Here is an 18,236-nt window from a genome sequence, read left to right as displayed (position 1 = left end):
GTGTCATATCGCTATTCATCCAAAATTTATCTTTTTTTTTTACTTTCAAATAAAATTGAGTTTGAACCTAAGATTTGGTGTGATTGTATTTCATAACTATACCTATTATTATTTTTTTCATGAATTGAGAGAACTTTTACATATGTTTTATGGGTATTCACTTATTTGATGGTGAAAACCAACTTTAAATTGTTGAGAAATTTAAACATAATTACTTTTTTCTAACATGCCGTTTTACAAGCTTGCTATGACCCAAACAATCGAGGCATTTTAACTTTTTTCGTCTTGGATATACTATGATAAAACCCTAAAACCACAAGTTACACAAAGTTGTATCCCTTGCGGTTTTGCGGACGCAAGTATCACTAGAGAAAAAAGAAAAAAAATCACTTACTTATCTGTACTATTTCACTGGACCACTTAACCCTTAAACTATTTTTTTTCTCATTTTCCACCCTCAAACTATTGAAAACGGTTCCCTTCACTCACCTAATGCTATTTCTCACTTTAGTTCTCATTGTATAAATCATATTTTGCATTGGAAATTTGGTAAAATATAGATGCATCCACAACTTACGTCTCAACATTTTTTTATTTTTCTTCTCACTGTTTACATAGGTTGAAAACACTTCAAACTATTTTAAACATAAAAAAAAATTAAAGTTCAAGCAAACGCAGTGAAAACAAATTCAAAATATTTTTGAACTTCGATAATGGTGTCATCTATGGCTCTAACAAATTTCAACTTAAAATACAACTTGTATGGAAAAGTAACAGAAAGAGAAATGTTATTCAGAAGGAAAGTGAATCATTTTTAATAGTTTGGGGTGGGGTGGGGGAGTAAAATGAGCCAAAAAATAGTTCAAAGGATTAAGTGATCCATTAAATTAGTTTTTTTTGGGGGGAGTAAAATGATTTTCTTTAAAAAATATCCACATAAAGTGGTCCGTCCAAATCAAACAAATCATTTTCTCTGAGTCGAATATCTCCTGCTTCTATCATAGCATCATCCACTTTTGGCCATGTGGACCAAAATTAAATACAAATATTTAAAGTGAGAAATCACTAGGATATAATTAATTAAGTTTTATTTATTTCAAACTTAAAATGATTCATCTAATATTTTAAATCAATTTTTAAATAGAATTTTTTTACATAAAATATAATGTTTTACCAATTTGAAAAACATATAACCAAGTAAAATCTTGGGGTCATTTGAATGCAGTATTGAAAAAAAATCCAGAGGAGTAGGCAAAACACAGAGTTTGATTAGACCGTATGAAAAACACATAAATTAGATGAGATAGATAGACTTAAAGATAAATTTTAAAAGGTTAGTCCTCTTGTTAACTTTTCGCTAAATTTTTTATATAATTATGCATTCCATATATTTTTTTAAAGAAATGGTAGGATTCAATCCTCTGATTCAAAAGTTTTCATCTCAATTTTCCATATAAAATTAAAATCCTCAGAATTCTCTATATTTTTCCAACAAATCAAACTACCCTTAAATCACATATTACGGGACCGAACCAGCGCACATGAACCTGACCTTTCCGGTCCGGGAGGCCGCACCTGACCTAACCAAACCTCACGAGCCAAGTGTCCCCGAACCCAAACCTAAACCCCGATCCGGCCCCACCTGCCATGGACCCAACCCCAGCGACCGCGTGGCCGCCACGCCCTCTCCATCCCAACTATGGTTAACAAACTTAACACTAACCCCAACCCAACCAAGCGGAGTACAATTATTTTTGTACAAATGTTGTTATTATTATTATTTTCTGAGTGAATTTTCGCAGTTCTTCCATCTCCTCACCAACCCCGTCCTCCTCCTCCCCTCCTCCGCGAGACCCACCGAGCTCGCGACCCATGTATAAAGCGGCATACTCCTCCGCCTCCGCCCGCCTCTCCTCCTCCCTCCTCCGCTTCAGATCCCTCCCCTCTCCCGCTCCCTCCTCCTCGCCGTCGCGCCTCCTCTCCCTCAGGGCACGCGCGTTCTCGCGGCCGTCGCGCGGCGCGTGGGCGGCGGCGGGCGGTTGGTCCGGGAGGGCGTCGTCGTCGCCGGTCGTCGGGTGCGGCGCCTGCAGGGCGCAGATCGGGGCCGTCGCGCCTGCCGTCGAGCGCGTCCACCGCAGGATGGCCGCCACCGCAGGTGAGCCACCGTGATTTGGGAGGGTGGTGGTGGTCGCGTGAGATTCGAATCACGGTGTGCTAGCTGCGGCTACTGCTCTCGTGCTATCTCTCGATCTCTCGTGTGGGTTTCGAGATGCATCTGTATGGTTTGGAGTTCTCGTCTTTTGCGAGAAACGGAATTTGGAATTATGCGACGGATATGCCTTTTATTTTTTTATTTTTGGATTTTGGTGTGGATGCGTTTGGGGAGGAGGTTTAAGCTGATGCGCTCGCTCGCGATCGGGAGCACGATCCATTTGTAGTTGCGTTCGCATCGGCAGATTAGACTTCGACAAATTCAAAGTGAGCTCGTGTTGGAGCGCCGCAAGGATCTCTTTACAAGTCGGATGGATTCGGTTGGAATTTTAGGGCCTAGGGGTTTAGGGATCGGCAGGAATATATTCCTAGTACCACGCTCATCTTCCCCATGAGATTCGACATGGATGCTGCAGCTTTTCTCTCTGTCTGGGTGGAACGATTCCCTCGGCAATCTAGAAGCAGAGCTCCATGTCCAGATTTGATGGAGCTGGAGGAACTCGTGCTAATGCTCGCAGTTGATCACTGGCCACTTTTTTCGCTGGAAGATTTTTTTCTTTCTTTCTTAAAAGTATCTCCTGGTAGTTTGATGGTGATGTCATTCTGGCTCCTTGGTGTGTTTCCTGAGCCGCCAACTTAGAATTGGTGCCCTTTGGAAACTCTATCTGTATGCTATCTTCGATGGTTGAACCCCGAGTGTAAGCATTAAATACAAAAAAGGCATATGTTAAGTGTTTAAGTGCGTAGAGTACAATGTGCTGTCGACGAATAGTCAATTTTTATGTAGTATTGGACAATAATACCTGCCCACAAGAATTCCTGTCACTCACACCAAACTACAATATTTGGTTGCCCGTATTCTTCTTGGTTAGAGTTCCCAAAACGTGAGTGATCAGCAGTCACTATTAAGTTATGACGACGGACTTACCTGGTTGACTCTGTAGACGTTTCTTCCTTAACTATTATTTCTCCTTGACATTTAAGCGTCTTGTGGACTTGCTATGCATATTCAGCTTTGGCAATGATGTAATGGTTTGTTTGTGTTACCCTTTCGATTATGCTAATAATTAATCCTATTGCTTGTCTTTGCCTACAGCTGCTGAGCATCCCTTCAAGAACATTTTGACCACCCTCCCTAAGCCTGGGGGTGGTGAATATGGGAAATTCTACAGCCTTCCTGCACTAAATGATCCCAGGATTGGTAATTGCTCTGCTTGCTCTTGGAGTTCTAAATTTTATCCTCCTCCCTTTGTTTTTATATTATATTTTCAATTCTTATCTGGGCTGTGTACATTGAGCATGATTTTCACTTGAAAAATAGGGTGGACCTGTAAGTTTTTAGTGTTTTTGCACTACTTAGCTCATCATGTTTTTGAAACAAAGCAATTTAATGTTTTATCTTTGGAAAGCTAGATTTTCACTTTAAATTTTGTCTTATGAATTGATTTTGCATTAGAATATGTACCATGTAAAATCCACTTAGACCTGTACACATACTCTTTGTGTGTTCTAGCAACTGCAATGCTATAGTTTGCAACATTACGTCTGCACATTAAATTTGGTATTTGTTACCTAACAATGATTCTCTTTTTTGTTCTATCAGATAAGCTGCCCTACTCTATCCGTATTCTTCTAGAGTCAGCTATCCGCAACTGTGATAACTTCCAAGTCAACCAGAATGATGTTGAGAAAATTATTGATTGGGAGAATACATCTCCCAAGCTGGCTGAAATACCTTTCAAGCCAGCACGAGTTCTTCTTCAGGTTTGATACTGAAATGTCACATACGATTTTTTTGTCTGTTTCTAAATGCCTATTTTGCTTATGAGTGGTGCTACTCTCTAGGACTTCACTGGAGTTCCAGCTGTCGTAGATCTTGCAGCTATGCGTGACGCGATGGCCAAGTTGGGCAGTGATGCCAACAAGATCAATCCACTGGTACCTACATCATTTCTTTTATCTGAAATTTTCCATCAGTTTGTTCTGGCCATCTTAAGTTTTCACTGAAGAACATTTTAAGGTTGGCCAGAACTTAGGCCCTAATACATCTGACCAACATTGATCATCCTCCTTGGCGTACTTCTTTTCTATCTAAAATTCCATGTTCCCATTTGGACTGCAGGTTCCAGTGGATCTTGTAATTGACCACTCAGTGCAGGTGGATGTTGCAAGGTCACCAAATGCTGTGCAATCAAACATGGAGTTGGAGTTTAAGCGTAACAATGAAAGATTTGGTTTCCTTAAATGGGGTTCTACTGCTTTCCACAATATGTTGGTTGTACCCCCTGGTTCAGGAATTGTGCACCAGGTAATGCTCTGGTTCGAAGGAAATCTTGTGTTGATCATGTTTATTATCTGGACAACTCTTCATTTTGTTCATATTTCAGGTCAATCTTGAGTATCTTGGTCGAGTTGTTTTCAACACAGATGGAATTATGTATCCTGACAGTGTGGTTGGTACCGATTCACACACCACTATGATTGATGGTTTGGGTGTTGCTGGTTGGGGAGTTGGTGGAATTGAAGCAGAGGCCACAATGCTTGGTCAGGTAAATCTCGGTGGAGCCTCACCTCTAATGACATCTATTGAAATCTTGCACCGAGAATAGTTGAAAATGTACTGATCCTAATTTAATAGGAACATAAATATTTCGCTTTAATCTTTCCCTATAGTTGAAAATGCAGTGCTATTTCTTTCATTCTATTATCTACAAATACATATTGTGGAAATGGCACATTAAATACTATTCTTATATGGTTCAACAACGAAGTGTGGTATTGATCTTTATGTATTGTTTTATCACCATTTGATGTATCTCCATTTAACCCACATTATTATTTTATACAGCCAATGAGCATGGTTTTGCCTGGTGTTGTTGGGTTCAAGTTGACTGGGAAGTTACAGAATGGTGTCACTGCTACCGACCTTGTTCTTACTGTCACCCAAATGTTAAGGAAGCACGGCGTTGTTGGCAAATTTGTTGAATTCTATGGTCAGTATTCATGTTTGCAAGGGAACAAAGTTGCCTTGATATAGTTGCATCTTGTTGATATTTCCCCTTTCTCTGTTCTATCCAGGCGAAGGCATGGGAAAGCTTTCTTTGGCTGACAGGGCCACAATCGCAAACATGTCACCTGAATATGGAGCCACAATGGGTTTCTTCCCTGTAGACCACGTGACACTAGATTATCTTAAATTGACTGGCCGGAGTGATGAAACTGTACGTTTTGTTATCTGCACACTCTTCTCTCTATTATATTGCTTTGATAGACAGAATAAGCATGAAATAGGGGGTTGAATTGGAAATTTTGTGAACAATCCTGGGACATGCACTTGTTTGCGATGGTAAAAATATCCATGGGATTTCATTTCCCTAAGGCCTAGTTTGGTTAATCCCCATGGGGAGGGATTGGAGGGGGGTTAATTCCACACCTCAATAGGTGTGGAATTCCAAATCCCTCCAATCCCCTTATGATCGGGATTAACTGAACAAGTAATGTGGCCTTGCAGTTTTTTTTAGCACCCCTTGGTATTGTATTGATTACACATATAATGGCTTATTCACTTGTAAAATATTGTATGCTGATGGGTTTCACCTTCTCAGCGTTCTGTAAACTAAATATTGCGTTTTGATTTAGGTGGCAATGATTGAAGCATATCTGCGAGCTAACAAGATGTTTGTAGACTACAATGAGGTATGCCTTTTTTGTTTGTTGTTATAGCACTTGATTTTAATTATTTGTTAAACGTAATACAAACATATTTGAATTCATGATGGCAGCCTCAAACAGAAAGGGTTTACTCTTCGTATCTTGAGTTGGATCTTAATGAGGTGGAACCTTGCATTTCAGGCCCAAAGAGGTACAATTATATGATCTTGATTATGTGCTTGTTGGATTGTTCAGCTAATGGAGAGGTGCATAATATTTACCTGTTTGATTTTTTTAACTTGTAGGCCTCATGACCGTGTCCCTTTGAAGGAAATGAAATCTGACTGGCATTCTTGCCTGGATAACAGAGTTGGTTTCAAGGTAAGCGCAAAGTTTTGTAGGATATATCTTTTTGCACTACTGTTCTGTATCTGACATTCTAACTTACTAATACAATGCACGTGGAGTATTACAGGGTTTTGCTGTACCAAAGGAACAACAAGATAAAGTTGTGAAATTTGACTTCCATGGACAACCTGCTGAACTCAAACATGGCAGTGTTGTCATAGCAGCAATTACTAGCTGCACAAACACATCTAATCCTAGTGTTATGCTTGGTGCTGCCCTTGTGGCAAAGAAAGCCTGTGAACTGGGTCTTGAGGTTTGATCTTCGTCATGTTTTCACAGATTGTTGCATTGCCTTCTTTTATCTGCTCTCTGTTGACTGTGCAATGCCATTTCTCTTCAGGTGAAACCATGGGTAAAGACAAGCCTTGCCCCTGGATCTGGGGTTGTCACTAAATACTTGTTACAGAGGTACCTTCGTGTCACTGAATAACTAATTTTAGTAAAGATGAAATTCCAGTGTCATATCTGGACCAATCTCAACCAAACATGGTAATTTCTCTGTGCAGTGGCCTTCAAGAATACTTGAACAAGCAAGGTTTCCATGTTGTTGGATATGGTTGTACCACTTGCATTGGCAACTCTGGTGATCTAGATGAATCTGTATCAGCTGCCATTTCAGAAAATGGTACATCTAGATTCTATGAATGTTGAATATTTAGCTGCAACGAGCCAATGAGTTTCTCTATTGACAACTTATGGTTTTCTTTTTTATAGATGTTGTTGCTGCTGCTGTTTTGTCGGGCAACCGTAACTTCGAGGGTCGTGTGCACCCATTGACCCGGGCTAATTACCTTGCTTCACCGCCTCTTGTGGTTGCATATGCACTTGCTGGCACTGTAAGTTTGTGTTGTTTTCTCCTCCTTGATACTCATATTAACTCGATTCTGTTGGAAGGGTTGGCATGGTATTAAAATTTTGCCTATCTTTGCTTTTGTTTCAGGGAGCCTGCTAACATTAGAACTTGTACTTTTCAGGTTGACATTGATTTTGAGAAAGAGCCGATTGGAGTTGGAAAGGATGGTAAAGAAGTCTTCTTCAGGGACATATGGCCCTCAACTGAAGAAATTGCAGAAGTATGTGTTCTGTGATGTTATTTTAATATGTTTCAGATTTTCATCTGTAAGTGTGAGTTTCATTTATTGGAGATATTTATCTCTCTAGTCTCGCTTAATTATTGGCAATAAAATGCTACTTGACAGGTGGTCCAATCTAGCGTACTGCCTGATATGTTCAAAAGTACATACGAGGCTATTACAAAAGGCAACCCGATGTGGAATCAGCTGACCGTGCCCGAAGCATCGCTCTATTCGTGGGATCCAAACTCCACCTACATCCATGAGCCTCCATACTTTAAGGACATGACCATGTCCCCACCTGGCCCCCATGGGGTGAAGAATGCCTACTGCTTACTGAACTTTGGGGACAGCATTACGACAGACCATATTTCACCAGCAGGTAGCATTCACAAAGACAGCCCTGCTGCCAAGTACTTGCTTGAGCGTGGTGTGGACCGTAAGGACTTCAATTCATATGGTAGCCGTCGTGGTAATGATGAAGTAATGGCAAGAGGAACATTTGCGAACATCAGGATTGTGAACAAGTTTTTGAATGGAGAAGTTGGACCCAAGACTGTTCATGTCCCTACAGGGGAGAAGCTCTATGTATTTGATGCTGCCTTGGTATGTTGCTAGTATGTAGACAGACGATGTGATACTGTTGTTGTATTGACTAACATCCTTGGTTTTGTCTGGTACATTAATGCAGAAATACAAGTCTGAGGGTCATGACACCATTGTTCTTGCTGGTGCTGAGTATGGAAGTGGCAGTTCTCGTGACTGGGCTGCCAAGGGACCGATGCTCCTGGTAACTCCCCATATTTAGATTCATCATCTTGTTTTGATACTCATGTTTGGGGAAGTATAGCATTATTAAGTACATGCTGTTTTCAGGGTGTTAAAGCTGTGATCGCTAAGAGCTTTGAGCGTATCCACCGAAGCAACCTGGTGGGTATGGGAATCATTCCTCTCTGCTTCAAGGCTGGTGAGGATGCCGACTCACTTGGCCTTACTGGACACGAGCGGTACACCATTGACCTCCCGACCAACGTCAGCGAGATCCGTCCCGGGCAGGACATTACCGTCACAACCGACAACGGGAAATCCTTCACTTGTACTCTTCGCTTTGACACAGAGGTACATACTTTCCAAATACTCGTTGGATAAACTTACCAGGCCAGTTCCATATGGAGAATTCATTACAGCTGGTTAGGTCCTCAACCGGTTTGCTTACATATTACGTCGTTTTTTGTTGTGCTATATAGGTGGAACTGGCATACTTCAACCATGGAGGCATCCTCCCATACGTCATACGCAACCTGGCGCAGAACTAGGAGAAAATGCACACCATTTCAAGTTTTCAACCATGACAACAACATTGCAGGCTCCTCTCCTTCCCCTCCCCTCTGTTGTGATCAGCCTGCACCGACATCGAGAGTTCGCCTGGGACAATCAGCCTCCCTTTGTTCACCATATAAATAAAAAAAACCGAAAATAAAGCCGCAGGAGACAAGGAGCCACACCTGGAGATCTTGGTGTGAGGAACAACAATTTTGCGTGCTGTGTTTAGTTGTGATGCTGAACCCTAATAGCTTGTGTTGATGATAAACCCTACTAGCTTGTGTTCAGAGAAAAGGGCCTTTTTATTCATGGATTGAGTTAGTTTGGTCGGGTGCCCTGTTGATAGGCAGGGCGAGGTCACGAGGTGTACATGGTATGGTGCGACTTGCGTACATCTAGAGTTATTTCTGCTTTTTCTACTACCATTTTCCCTTGCCATTGGCCAGTCGAAGGTCTAGCCCGGTTTACATTGTTTTGCATCGGCTGGATGGTTGTTTCATCGTATATACAGATTAGTCCATCCAGGCAGTGTTCGTCGTGAAAATAGAGAACAAGTGGTCGCTAAATTCAATTGATCAGAGTGATAGTAGGAATTAATAAGGTAGAAATCGGCCTATGGAGCTGTGGACTGAGCAACATCGATCGAATAAACAGATGCATTCAGGCATTCGGCAAGTACGAGAAAGTTAGAATTACTACGTGGTGTGTACTGTGTACTCTGTCCGTTTTAAGGTTACAATTAACGAAATGGCTATATATACCACCTAGGTTTGACTCAACTAATGTATAGATATAACTAATGTTTTTTCTATAACCACCTAGAGATGTATTCCCTCGGTTCCAAAAAAAAAAAAAAATCTAGTACCGGATGTGATTCACATTTAAGGTATGTCCAGATTCGTTATATTAGAATATATAACAACAAATCTAGACATATCTCTGTCTAGATTCGTAGTATTAGGATGTGTCATATCCAATACTAGTTTATTTTTTATGGGACCCATGGATGGTTTGTTTTTTATGGGACGGATGGATGGTTTTTATGGGACGGATGGAGTGCTATTATCTAGTACTCCCTCCGTCTAAAAAAAAAGACAAACCCAAACCCTGATTTCCGTGTCCAACATTTGACCGTTCGTCTTATTTGAAAAAATTATGAAGAAAATTAAAAAGACAAGTCACGCATAAAATATTAATCATGGTTTATCATCTAACAACAATGAAAATACGAATTATAAAAAAATTTCATATAAGACGGACAGTCAAAGTTGGACACGTAAACCCATGGTTTGTCTTTTTTTTTTTGGGACGGAGGGAGTAGGCCTACGGCATGGTTACAGAACTTTAACATTGCTCATCCCTTTTGGAAAATGTATAAATGCTTCAAAATATGTCATGAGAGGAAAAATTATAAATACTTCAAAATAGTTTATATTATCAAAATGTATAGCATCAGAAATGTAACTATACAACTTACGTTTCTCGTAATATAATCATATAACAAATATTTGTGGTTAGAGTGACGGTCATAGTTAACCATGAGCAAATACTATTGGTGCATCATCTGAGTATCTGACAGATCTCACGGCATTAAGCCATTAAACAATGACATGTAGCGACACCAAGATCAAATCTGAAGCCATTAATAAACAATGGATGATTCCTGCAGGATTACATTAAACAATAATTGATCCTTGATCTGTCTAGCACTGTCCTGATGATGTGCATCCATCTAAGACAATCTGTGCACTGATCAAAATGAATGTCCATAAGACCAGAGCCCCCTTCGCATTTCCCAGTGGGAGTGACAATAAAGATACATTATTATGCCATGTGCTTTGTAGTGCTAAGAATAGAAGGGTTAACAAGATCATTAGCCTCTCTGATCCGATCTAAACATTAAATGTTCATGTTAAAGCTAAGCAGAAGATTCCTAGACCAAAACCATGTTCAGGATTCCAGTCCAAGAAATAAAATAGTAGAGACGACCCCACTTGTCAGCGCCTTGAACAAATTACAATAACCTTAATCAGCACTCCCTCAGTTTACTTCAAAGTGCATTATTATTATTGTTGTGTCAGTTCAGAAGGATGGATCTCCAAGTTTGAATTCTATGCTTGGAAATTGATCAAATGGATGCTAATTTTAAGTTCATTGCTTTAGTCTTCAACTTGAAGAAAAATAAAAATAAATGCTGTCTTTCATCATCTTAAAAGGCAGTGTCTTCTGACCATTAGAAGATGATCAATGAGTGAAAAAATACTGTTAAATGCCGTTCAAATCTATCACTGACACTTATCCCTTCTTTCTATAAAGCTAATATTCACTAAACACCTAAAGCTCAACATACAAGCATAGTATTTATTAGCACTTCTAAGACCTACATGCAAGAATGCCACATCAACCCATTAAGCACACAGAGCTCAAAATGCAAGCATATAGTAATTATATCTACAATTTATTTTATTCTAAAGCTAAACATACATATGCTAAATCAACATTCTCAAATCATTTTTATAATATTTCAATCCAAATCATTTCATCATTTCTCCAATATCTAACATATATCCCGCAAAGCGCAGGACAGCATCTAGTATTTTAAACATTATATAACAAATATATTACTTCTAATGCAGCTGTTAGAAAAGGACAACTTGGGGTAGCAACTGTAATGCTGCAATCGAATCAAGAAATGCACAAGTGAACAGCAATATATATTGACACTAATGAACAACAAGAGCATATATATCCTGTTCTCAAGTTCTACATGTAACTGAAATACAAAACACTAACAAATTACATACATTTAATCCATAAGAGCATGTATATTTAAGCATCACTGCATCAAACAGCAATATATTGACTTCTAATGTAGCAGTACTTGTACAACTTTTGAGCAGCAACTGTAATGCTGTAATCGGATCAAGAAATGTGCAAGCGAACAGCAATATATTGACACTAATGAACGACAAGAACATATCTCATGTTCTCAAGTTCTACATGTATCTGAAATATAAATCGCTAAAAAAAATTAAATATACTATAAATACACTTGACCATAAGGAGACGTGGTTGAAAATCCATTCAAGTACCCATCTCCCTAGAAATCACTTCCGAGGATGAATGCTACAAACCAATTTTGGAAGGCGGCCGGCCATCATCTTTCAAATGGTAAGCAACCTGAAATATACGATCAGGTAGATGGAAAGAGATAGCACCGCACAAATGTGCTGCCAGAATAGAAGTGCCGATGCTTCCTTGACAGCATAACCTCTGAGGCTCGCAATCGCTCCAAGCAGGATGGCACTAGGGGTGGAGTACTGTAGCGACAGCACAAAGCGGTACATGTGGTCTTCCTCGACAAGCAGATGCAACCGATCTGCCAGCAGGACGACACCGATGCCAATGCACGGGAGAATCAGGAGCCTTGCAACAATTATACCAGTGATAGTCCGGATACCCAAGGCATTATCCTTGGGTCCTTCTGCAAGCATCCCCCCTAGAATTAACATCACCGAGGGTACAACGGCTTGAGCTAGAATCTCCAAACTGTCTGTAAAGAACGACAGTGGTGCATCAGGCACAAACACAAAATCTTTGAACAAAGGAACCATGCCGATGACAATGGCGAGCAAGGAGGCGATGGTTGGTGGCTGGAGAACATGCTGAATTGGAGTCTTCTCAGCTACAACCCTGATCCTCCTTACAACCTTTGGCTCCGCCAAACACCTTAGCGATTTTGGACTGCTAGGTCCAGCACCAGAAGTGCCCTCTTCTGCAAAATCAATATCAGGAAATGTATTCTGTGAAGAGCCTGAAATACTCATGAAAACCCGTGCAATGAATGGCGTCTTTGAGTGCTCCGTTTCTTTGTCAGCCATCCCTGGCCATTCCGCTTCATGAAGCAGAGATCTACTGTAGTTGCTGATCTGTGCAGGCTCTTCCACAATCTCGTTCCCTTCGCCTACAATCTCGTAGAATTGCATCGGTGGCTCCATCATATGGTAAACCAAGGTGTAGACAAGAATAACAGCGACCCATTGAGCAAACGAAACATAAGCGACACCCTTGCGGTGGCATCCAGGACCAAAGGGGTGATCCGTGGTATGGCAAACCGACCCGATGATCGCGATTGGGAGGTTACCCGTGTTGCCAAATCCGGTCATGATCACCGTGAACCTGAAAAACTGCGGCGGCGGGCGACAGATCAGCGCGACGATGTACCCAAGAATGCACCCGATGGCCGTGCTGATGAGCACGTTGACCGGGATGAACCACCAGTCGAGGATGTTCTGAATTGTGACCGACTGGCCAAGGTGGACAAAGATCAGGCATGGCAGGAACAGCGCGAAGACGAGCTTGCTCAGGAGCTTGAAGGTGGCCTTGGGGATGATCTGCGTCCTCGGGTTGGACAGCACAAGGCCGATGACCGTCAAGCACAGCAGCTTCATCAGCGGCATGACTGCTGACACCCAGTCCCCATGGACAGTCACCTGAGGGTTCACCTGCAGGTTCGCGGACAGCCAATCCATTCTCGCCACTAAATCTCTGTGTTTTTCTATCGAATTGGCCAAGATTACACCCCTTTTAGTTTGCCCTCCCAACCAATCAATCAGCTGCCTTCCTTGAGCAGAATCAAGACGTGTCAGTATCTACCAAATCGCATGCAGAAAGCTGATGACTTTTTTCTGCAAAAAAAGAGAAAGGATATGATTCAGGAATTGATGGATAAGAGCATCAATAGTGTGGTTATAATGGACAGACAGATCTGCTGATGATGCAAAAGTGAAAAATTTTGCTGATCAAAACAAACCAAACAAGAACAAAAGCCAAACCAACACCCCCAAAAATATTTTCCTTGGTAACAAACGGCTGTCACTGACTAATCCACTACCACCGCAGTAAGAAAAAAACTCATGCGTAATTCTGAGGGAAACAAATCAACCCAGCCATCCCTGATGGATCTCCAATCTAATAACGACTCATCAAGCGGCGCGGGGAAGAGGAAGGAGACGAGAACGAATACCTGTCCACCTCGATTCGAGACCGAGATGGCGGCGGCGGCCACCGGTGGCCGCTGCTCGGAGGAGAAGGGGGGGCCCGTGCACGCGCGCGCCTCCGGGGCTTAGCTCGCCGGCGGCGAGCTCTGCAGATCGGGATCACGCAGAGAGGCAAGCAAGAGTGAGACGGAGCAGGAGGTGACTAGGATAGGAGGAAAGGAGAGATATTATTATGGTCATTTCGCCGTTTTCTCAGATAGTATTTCTTTTTTCTTTGAGATTACCCGCGCCACTAAAATTCCGTTTTCAGTCGAAATCAGGAGAGGTGGAGTGATTAGCATTTTTAATTGTATATACTCTATTTGTTTCGTAAGTCGTTGATTTTTTTTCTTGTCAATTCTTTTTAGTTTAATTAAATTTATAAAAAATATAGTAATATTTTCAACGCAAAACAAACATATTATCAAAATATATTTAATGGTAGATTTAATAAAACTAATTTGATATTTTATATGTTGCTAATTTTTACTATAAATTTGATTAGACTTAATAAAGTTTGACTATGAAAAAAATCAAATGATTTATATAATATGAAAAGATGGAGTACCTTATTTTTATTTAAAAAAACACAGTACAAACGTATACGCTCACTCCTATGAAAAGCACCACGGACGTTTCGCTGTCAAGATATACGTCACATACCACTTAAAAAATATTTAGCTGTAAACAAAAACACTCGTGTCAAGTCTACAACACTTCGCAATATATGCATTTTGAAACTCACTATTAATGTTTAAGATATTATAAGATGCTACTAAATGAAAAAATAAGTAAAGAAAATAAGAAATCATGAATCGAACTGTCGAATTGGTAAAGTTTCCGGTGCTATCATAATACAATTGGGAAATTGTTTATTTGATTGTTTCTATACTTTAGTCAAAAAATGTGTTTATAATATGATAGTGAAGTGGCAACTATGTCTTCGCATTTGAGGTTTTTATTGAGAAAGAAGAAAATTTTCCCCTCAAATTCATGTGGAATTTTTTAGTTTGAAAGAAGGGTCTTTTAAAGTTCAAATTATACAACAGAATATTTAGATGTCATTGTTAATTAGTGTAGACTATGTGATTGGATGGGTAGTGGAGGTAAGGTAGGTGAGAAAAATGAATGGTGAAGGGTTGTGATTGGTTGGAAGAGAATGTTGATAGAGAAGTTGCTATATTTTAGGACAACTTTTTAGGCCTAAAAGTTGTTATATTTTGGGATGGAGGGAGTAAGTATAATAAAGAGTAAATTGCACTCACGGTGTATCAACTTGGTAGGTGGGTGCAATTTGGTGCAAAAACTTGAGAAATTAGTGTTCTAGTGCAACAGCATGGTAGGTGGTGTAATTTAGTATAAAAACTTTATAAGTGATCGCATAAATGCAACAACTTATAAGGTATGCACGATTTTGATAGAGTAAGTTAAGAAGTTATGCGACAACTTAATTATTTGGAGCACTTTTTTATATATATTCAATTGTTAAGCACTTCTTTTGACAATATACTCGTGTGGATTTGTATATAAGCATATTTATATTTTTATCCTAATAACAATAATTGAAAGTTAATCAAACTGGATATAGAAATTATTATATTTCGGTTGAGATTTGGGAAGGTGAAGAAAACAAAAATTGTTAGAGGTAATTAGATGTAAATTGAATGTGCAGTATAATTCTTAAAGATTAAATTAAATATTATAAAGTAATATCCATAGGATTGCCGTGTAATGGCATATTAACATCGTGCAAAAAAAAAACTGACGTAGCATATGTTTAGCTAAGTTGATGCACTAAAATACTAAATTGTCAAGTTTTTTACTAGAACGCACCCACTTGTCAAGTTGTTGCACTCGAACATTTAATTCTCAAGTTCTTGCACTATATCGCACCCACCTGCCAAGCTGTTGTACCGTGGGTGCAATTTAGTCCGTATAATAAAATTATTATTATGAGTCTGATAAAACAAATCCGAACACTAAACGAAATCGGGCCGGGTGGACCACCCGCTAATAAACGGGTCCATCGTCCAGACCCGAACCGAACTCCTCACCGCCTCTCTCTCTCCTCTTCCCCTCTTCTCTCTCTCCTCGACCACAACCCCAACTGCGGCGGCGGCGGCGGCGGCGATGGTGTGCGCCAAGTGTAAGGATCTCTACCCCCGCCTCGATCCGCCGCCGGATCAGCTGTCCGCGCGCTCAATTTCTTCTGTTTCGCCCTAGATTTTTTTCTCCTCTTTTTTTTTTTTTTTGGGTGGAAAGATCATGCCCTAGGTTTTTTCTCTTGCGTGCGCGGCTGAACCGGGTTGTGGTTTTGGGCTTGTGCAGGCGAGAAGAAGCTGGGGAAAGTGATCGTGCCGGACAAGTGGAAGGAGGGGGCCAGCAACACCAACGAGAGCGGCGGCCGCAAGATCAACGAGAACAAGCTCCTCTCCAAGAAGAACAGGTCGATCCCTTTACTCCCCGATCTTTCTTTTGATTCCGTGTCCCCATCCGTAGCAGCAGCGATCGGGGATTCAGATAGCGTAGGTTTGATTTCGATGGTGCGAATCCCCAGAGATTGATTGGTTGATTAGGTTAGAAATCGTTGACGGTTGACATTTTGTGCCCAATCTTGTGTGTCTTATGTTTTTGGATTATATTGCTTTTGGGGGAAATTTCAAGTGTGTTAACTAAGGAATGGGTAGATCATGTGTGTGATTCAAACAATAGCTATAGAAGTCACTGATTGGGGATCATAATTCTTCCAAGAAAATGAATATCACCCTTTAAGATCCATAATAGTTATAACTGTTATTTTGATTGAATGATGTTGGTGAACTTGAAGTTCAACAATGCACCCAAGTGATATTTTTAGAAAATCATGCCGCGGTCATTTTTTGCCATCATCCTGTAACTACAGACTCATTTCTCCATCAACTCGGTAGCCAATACTTAGATGGGGCAAGGCTGCAAGGTTCTTTTTCTTTTTGCTCTTGTTTTCTCAATCCATCTGGAGGAATGTTTATAAAGACCTATCCCACTGTTTGGGACCACGGTAGCTTATCCTCCATTACTGAAGGAATGTTTATAAAGAGCATTATTCAATTGCACATAGCAAAAAGGAAAACAACCCATCAAAACCGCTGAGCCTTTTAGAGAGAAGGGGAGCCAAGAGTAAAGGGTTTTGTGGAGCGGGAGAAGAGGTACGGGCTTTCATATTGATATATGATGAAGGTAGCCAGATGTTCAGTCCTTTTCTTTCGGTGCCTTCATCTTAAAATTCAAAATTGTTATGTTGATCTTGCTGTTCAAGCAAGCTACTCTTGAATTTTTCATAGTATATATTATGCTGGTAGCTTTGTTCAAAATCAGGTTGGACAAATCATTTGAAATCATATTTCACACTTGTACTGGCTAGAAGGAGGCGTACCAGCAAGGAATAAAAAGTACTTCGTACGTAGTGCACATGTTGCCCAACCCCTTCTAAAACTGGATTGAACATAGCCAACTGTTTAGCCGATCCTGCACAATTACTGCACGTTTCCCTGAAAAAGCCATCTTGTTTACTTTCAGTAAAGTATTTTGTGCTTTTTCTACTACCTGTAAATCTTAAGTTTTTAAATTACATTCAAAAGATAGTTTGTTGTGACTTGTGAATGTAAGCTAATCTATGTATGGCATTTTAATATCAGGTGGACTCCATATGGAAACACTAAATGTGTAATCTGCAAGCAGCAGGTCCACCAGGACGCCAAGTACTGCCACACCTGTGCATATTCGAAAGGCAAGGAACTCGCTCCGTCAGGAACACCCTGTGCCTAATTGGCATCATTGACTTACAAGAACAATGTTGTTTCTTTTTCAACCTGATACATGTGCATTCTTGCAGTCCAAGTGAATATTATCTGAGACATGCTCAGTATTATGAGAACTATCCATTATTTACTAATTCTTATTTCTGACCATAATATTGACTTGTTTCAGGTGTATGTGCAATGTGCGGGAAGCAAGTGCTGGACACGAAGCTGTATAAGCAAAGCAATGTGTAATGTCAACTCCTGTGCCATCCATGATAATCTTGTAATGCCCTGTCAATGAGATATTGTACTTGGAATCTAGCTGTTGAAAAATAGTTACATGTGTTCAAGAACTATGTACCTGGCTAACCATTCTAGAAAACTCCAAACTGTCTACTTACCGCAAATCTATGCTACTCCAGTGTGGCTTGGTTGTGCTCTCTGCAAATGTTTGGTGCACAAGGCTGCTGCTGAACGAGTTACTGGAATTGCTTGCACTGATTTCTCAAGTCTTTGTTGCATTGCATCTGGCTATAATTTGTGTGTTTTTAGAGAGATTTTATACATGCTTCGAGGCATGACCGCATGAGCAAATGGAAAATTTTCCATTTGTCGATGTTACACACAGGATTTACGATTTCAATAGGCCCTTCCGTTTCGGGTACTGGTGGAATTTGGAATTTTGTGAAATTCGGTGGAAAACCGGTAAATTCTGAACAAATTTCATAAACCAAAATTTGAATACAAATTCC

At 40.4% G+C, this 18,236-nt stretch overlaps 3 protein-coding genes across 3 annotated transcripts; 2 read left to right on the top strand and 1 right to left on the bottom strand.

Moving 5' to 3' along the window:
• Nucleotides 1–1,817: 1,817 nt before the first annotated feature.
• On the top strand, nucleotides 1,818–9,091 carry LOC127782816 (putative aconitate hydratase, cytoplasmic). Its single transcript, XM_052310081.1, has 20 exons — nucleotides 1,818–2,155; nucleotides 3,308–3,412; nucleotides 3,815–3,975; nucleotides 4,057–4,149; nucleotides 4,334–4,519; nucleotides 4,599–4,760; nucleotides 5,060–5,204; nucleotides 5,290–5,432; nucleotides 5,851–5,907; nucleotides 5,994–6,073; nucleotides 6,168–6,243; nucleotides 6,338–6,523; nucleotides 6,611–6,678; nucleotides 6,777–6,895; nucleotides 6,985–7,106; nucleotides 7,245–7,343; nucleotides 7,470–7,949; nucleotides 8,035–8,133; nucleotides 8,220–8,462; nucleotides 8,591–9,091. The coding sequence occupies exons 1-20, from the start codon at nucleotides 1,873–1,875 to the stop codon at nucleotides 8,657–8,659; spliced, it is 2,976 nt and encodes a 991-aa protein (XP_052166041.1). The 5' UTR covers nucleotides 1,818–1,872; the 3' UTR covers nucleotides 8,660–9,091.
• A 2,403-nt stretch (nucleotides 9,092–11,494) lies between these two features.
• Nucleotides 11,495–13,891, bottom strand: LOC127782855 (protein PIN-LIKES 2). Its single transcript, XM_052310129.1, has 2 exons — nucleotides 13,693–13,891; nucleotides 11,495–13,354 (listed from the first exon to the last, which is right to left on the bottom strand). The coding sequence occupies exon 2, from the start codon at nucleotides 13,196–13,198 to the stop codon at nucleotides 11,831–11,833; it is 1,368 nt and encodes a 455-aa protein (XP_052166089.1). The 5' UTR covers nucleotides 13,199–13,354; nucleotides 13,693–13,891; the 3' UTR covers nucleotides 11,495–11,830.
• A 1,817-nt stretch (nucleotides 13,892–15,708) lies between these two features.
• LOC127781413 (uncharacterized) lies at nucleotides 15,709–17,985 on the top strand. Its single transcript, XM_052308362.1, has 4 exons — nucleotides 15,709–15,851; nucleotides 16,034–16,151; nucleotides 17,380–17,471; nucleotides 17,672–17,985. Exons 1-4 carry the CDS (start codon nucleotides 15,836–15,838, stop codon nucleotides 17,734–17,736), a joined length of 291 nt encoding a protein of 96 aa, XP_052164322.1. The 5' UTR covers nucleotides 15,709–15,835; the 3' UTR covers nucleotides 17,737–17,985.
• Nucleotides 17,986–18,236: the final 251 nt, after the last annotated feature.

This window comes from Oryza glaberrima, chromosome 8 (assembly GCF_000147395.1).
Source record: "Oryza glaberrima chromosome 8, OglaRS2, whole genome shotgun sequence".
NCBI classification, from domain to species: Eukaryota; Viridiplantae; Streptophyta; class Magnoliopsida; order Poales; family Poaceae; genus Oryza; species Oryza glaberrima.
The sequence above is the reverse complement of the archived record's forward strand: the minus strand, read 5'-3'. Positions and strand labels throughout refer to the sequence as shown.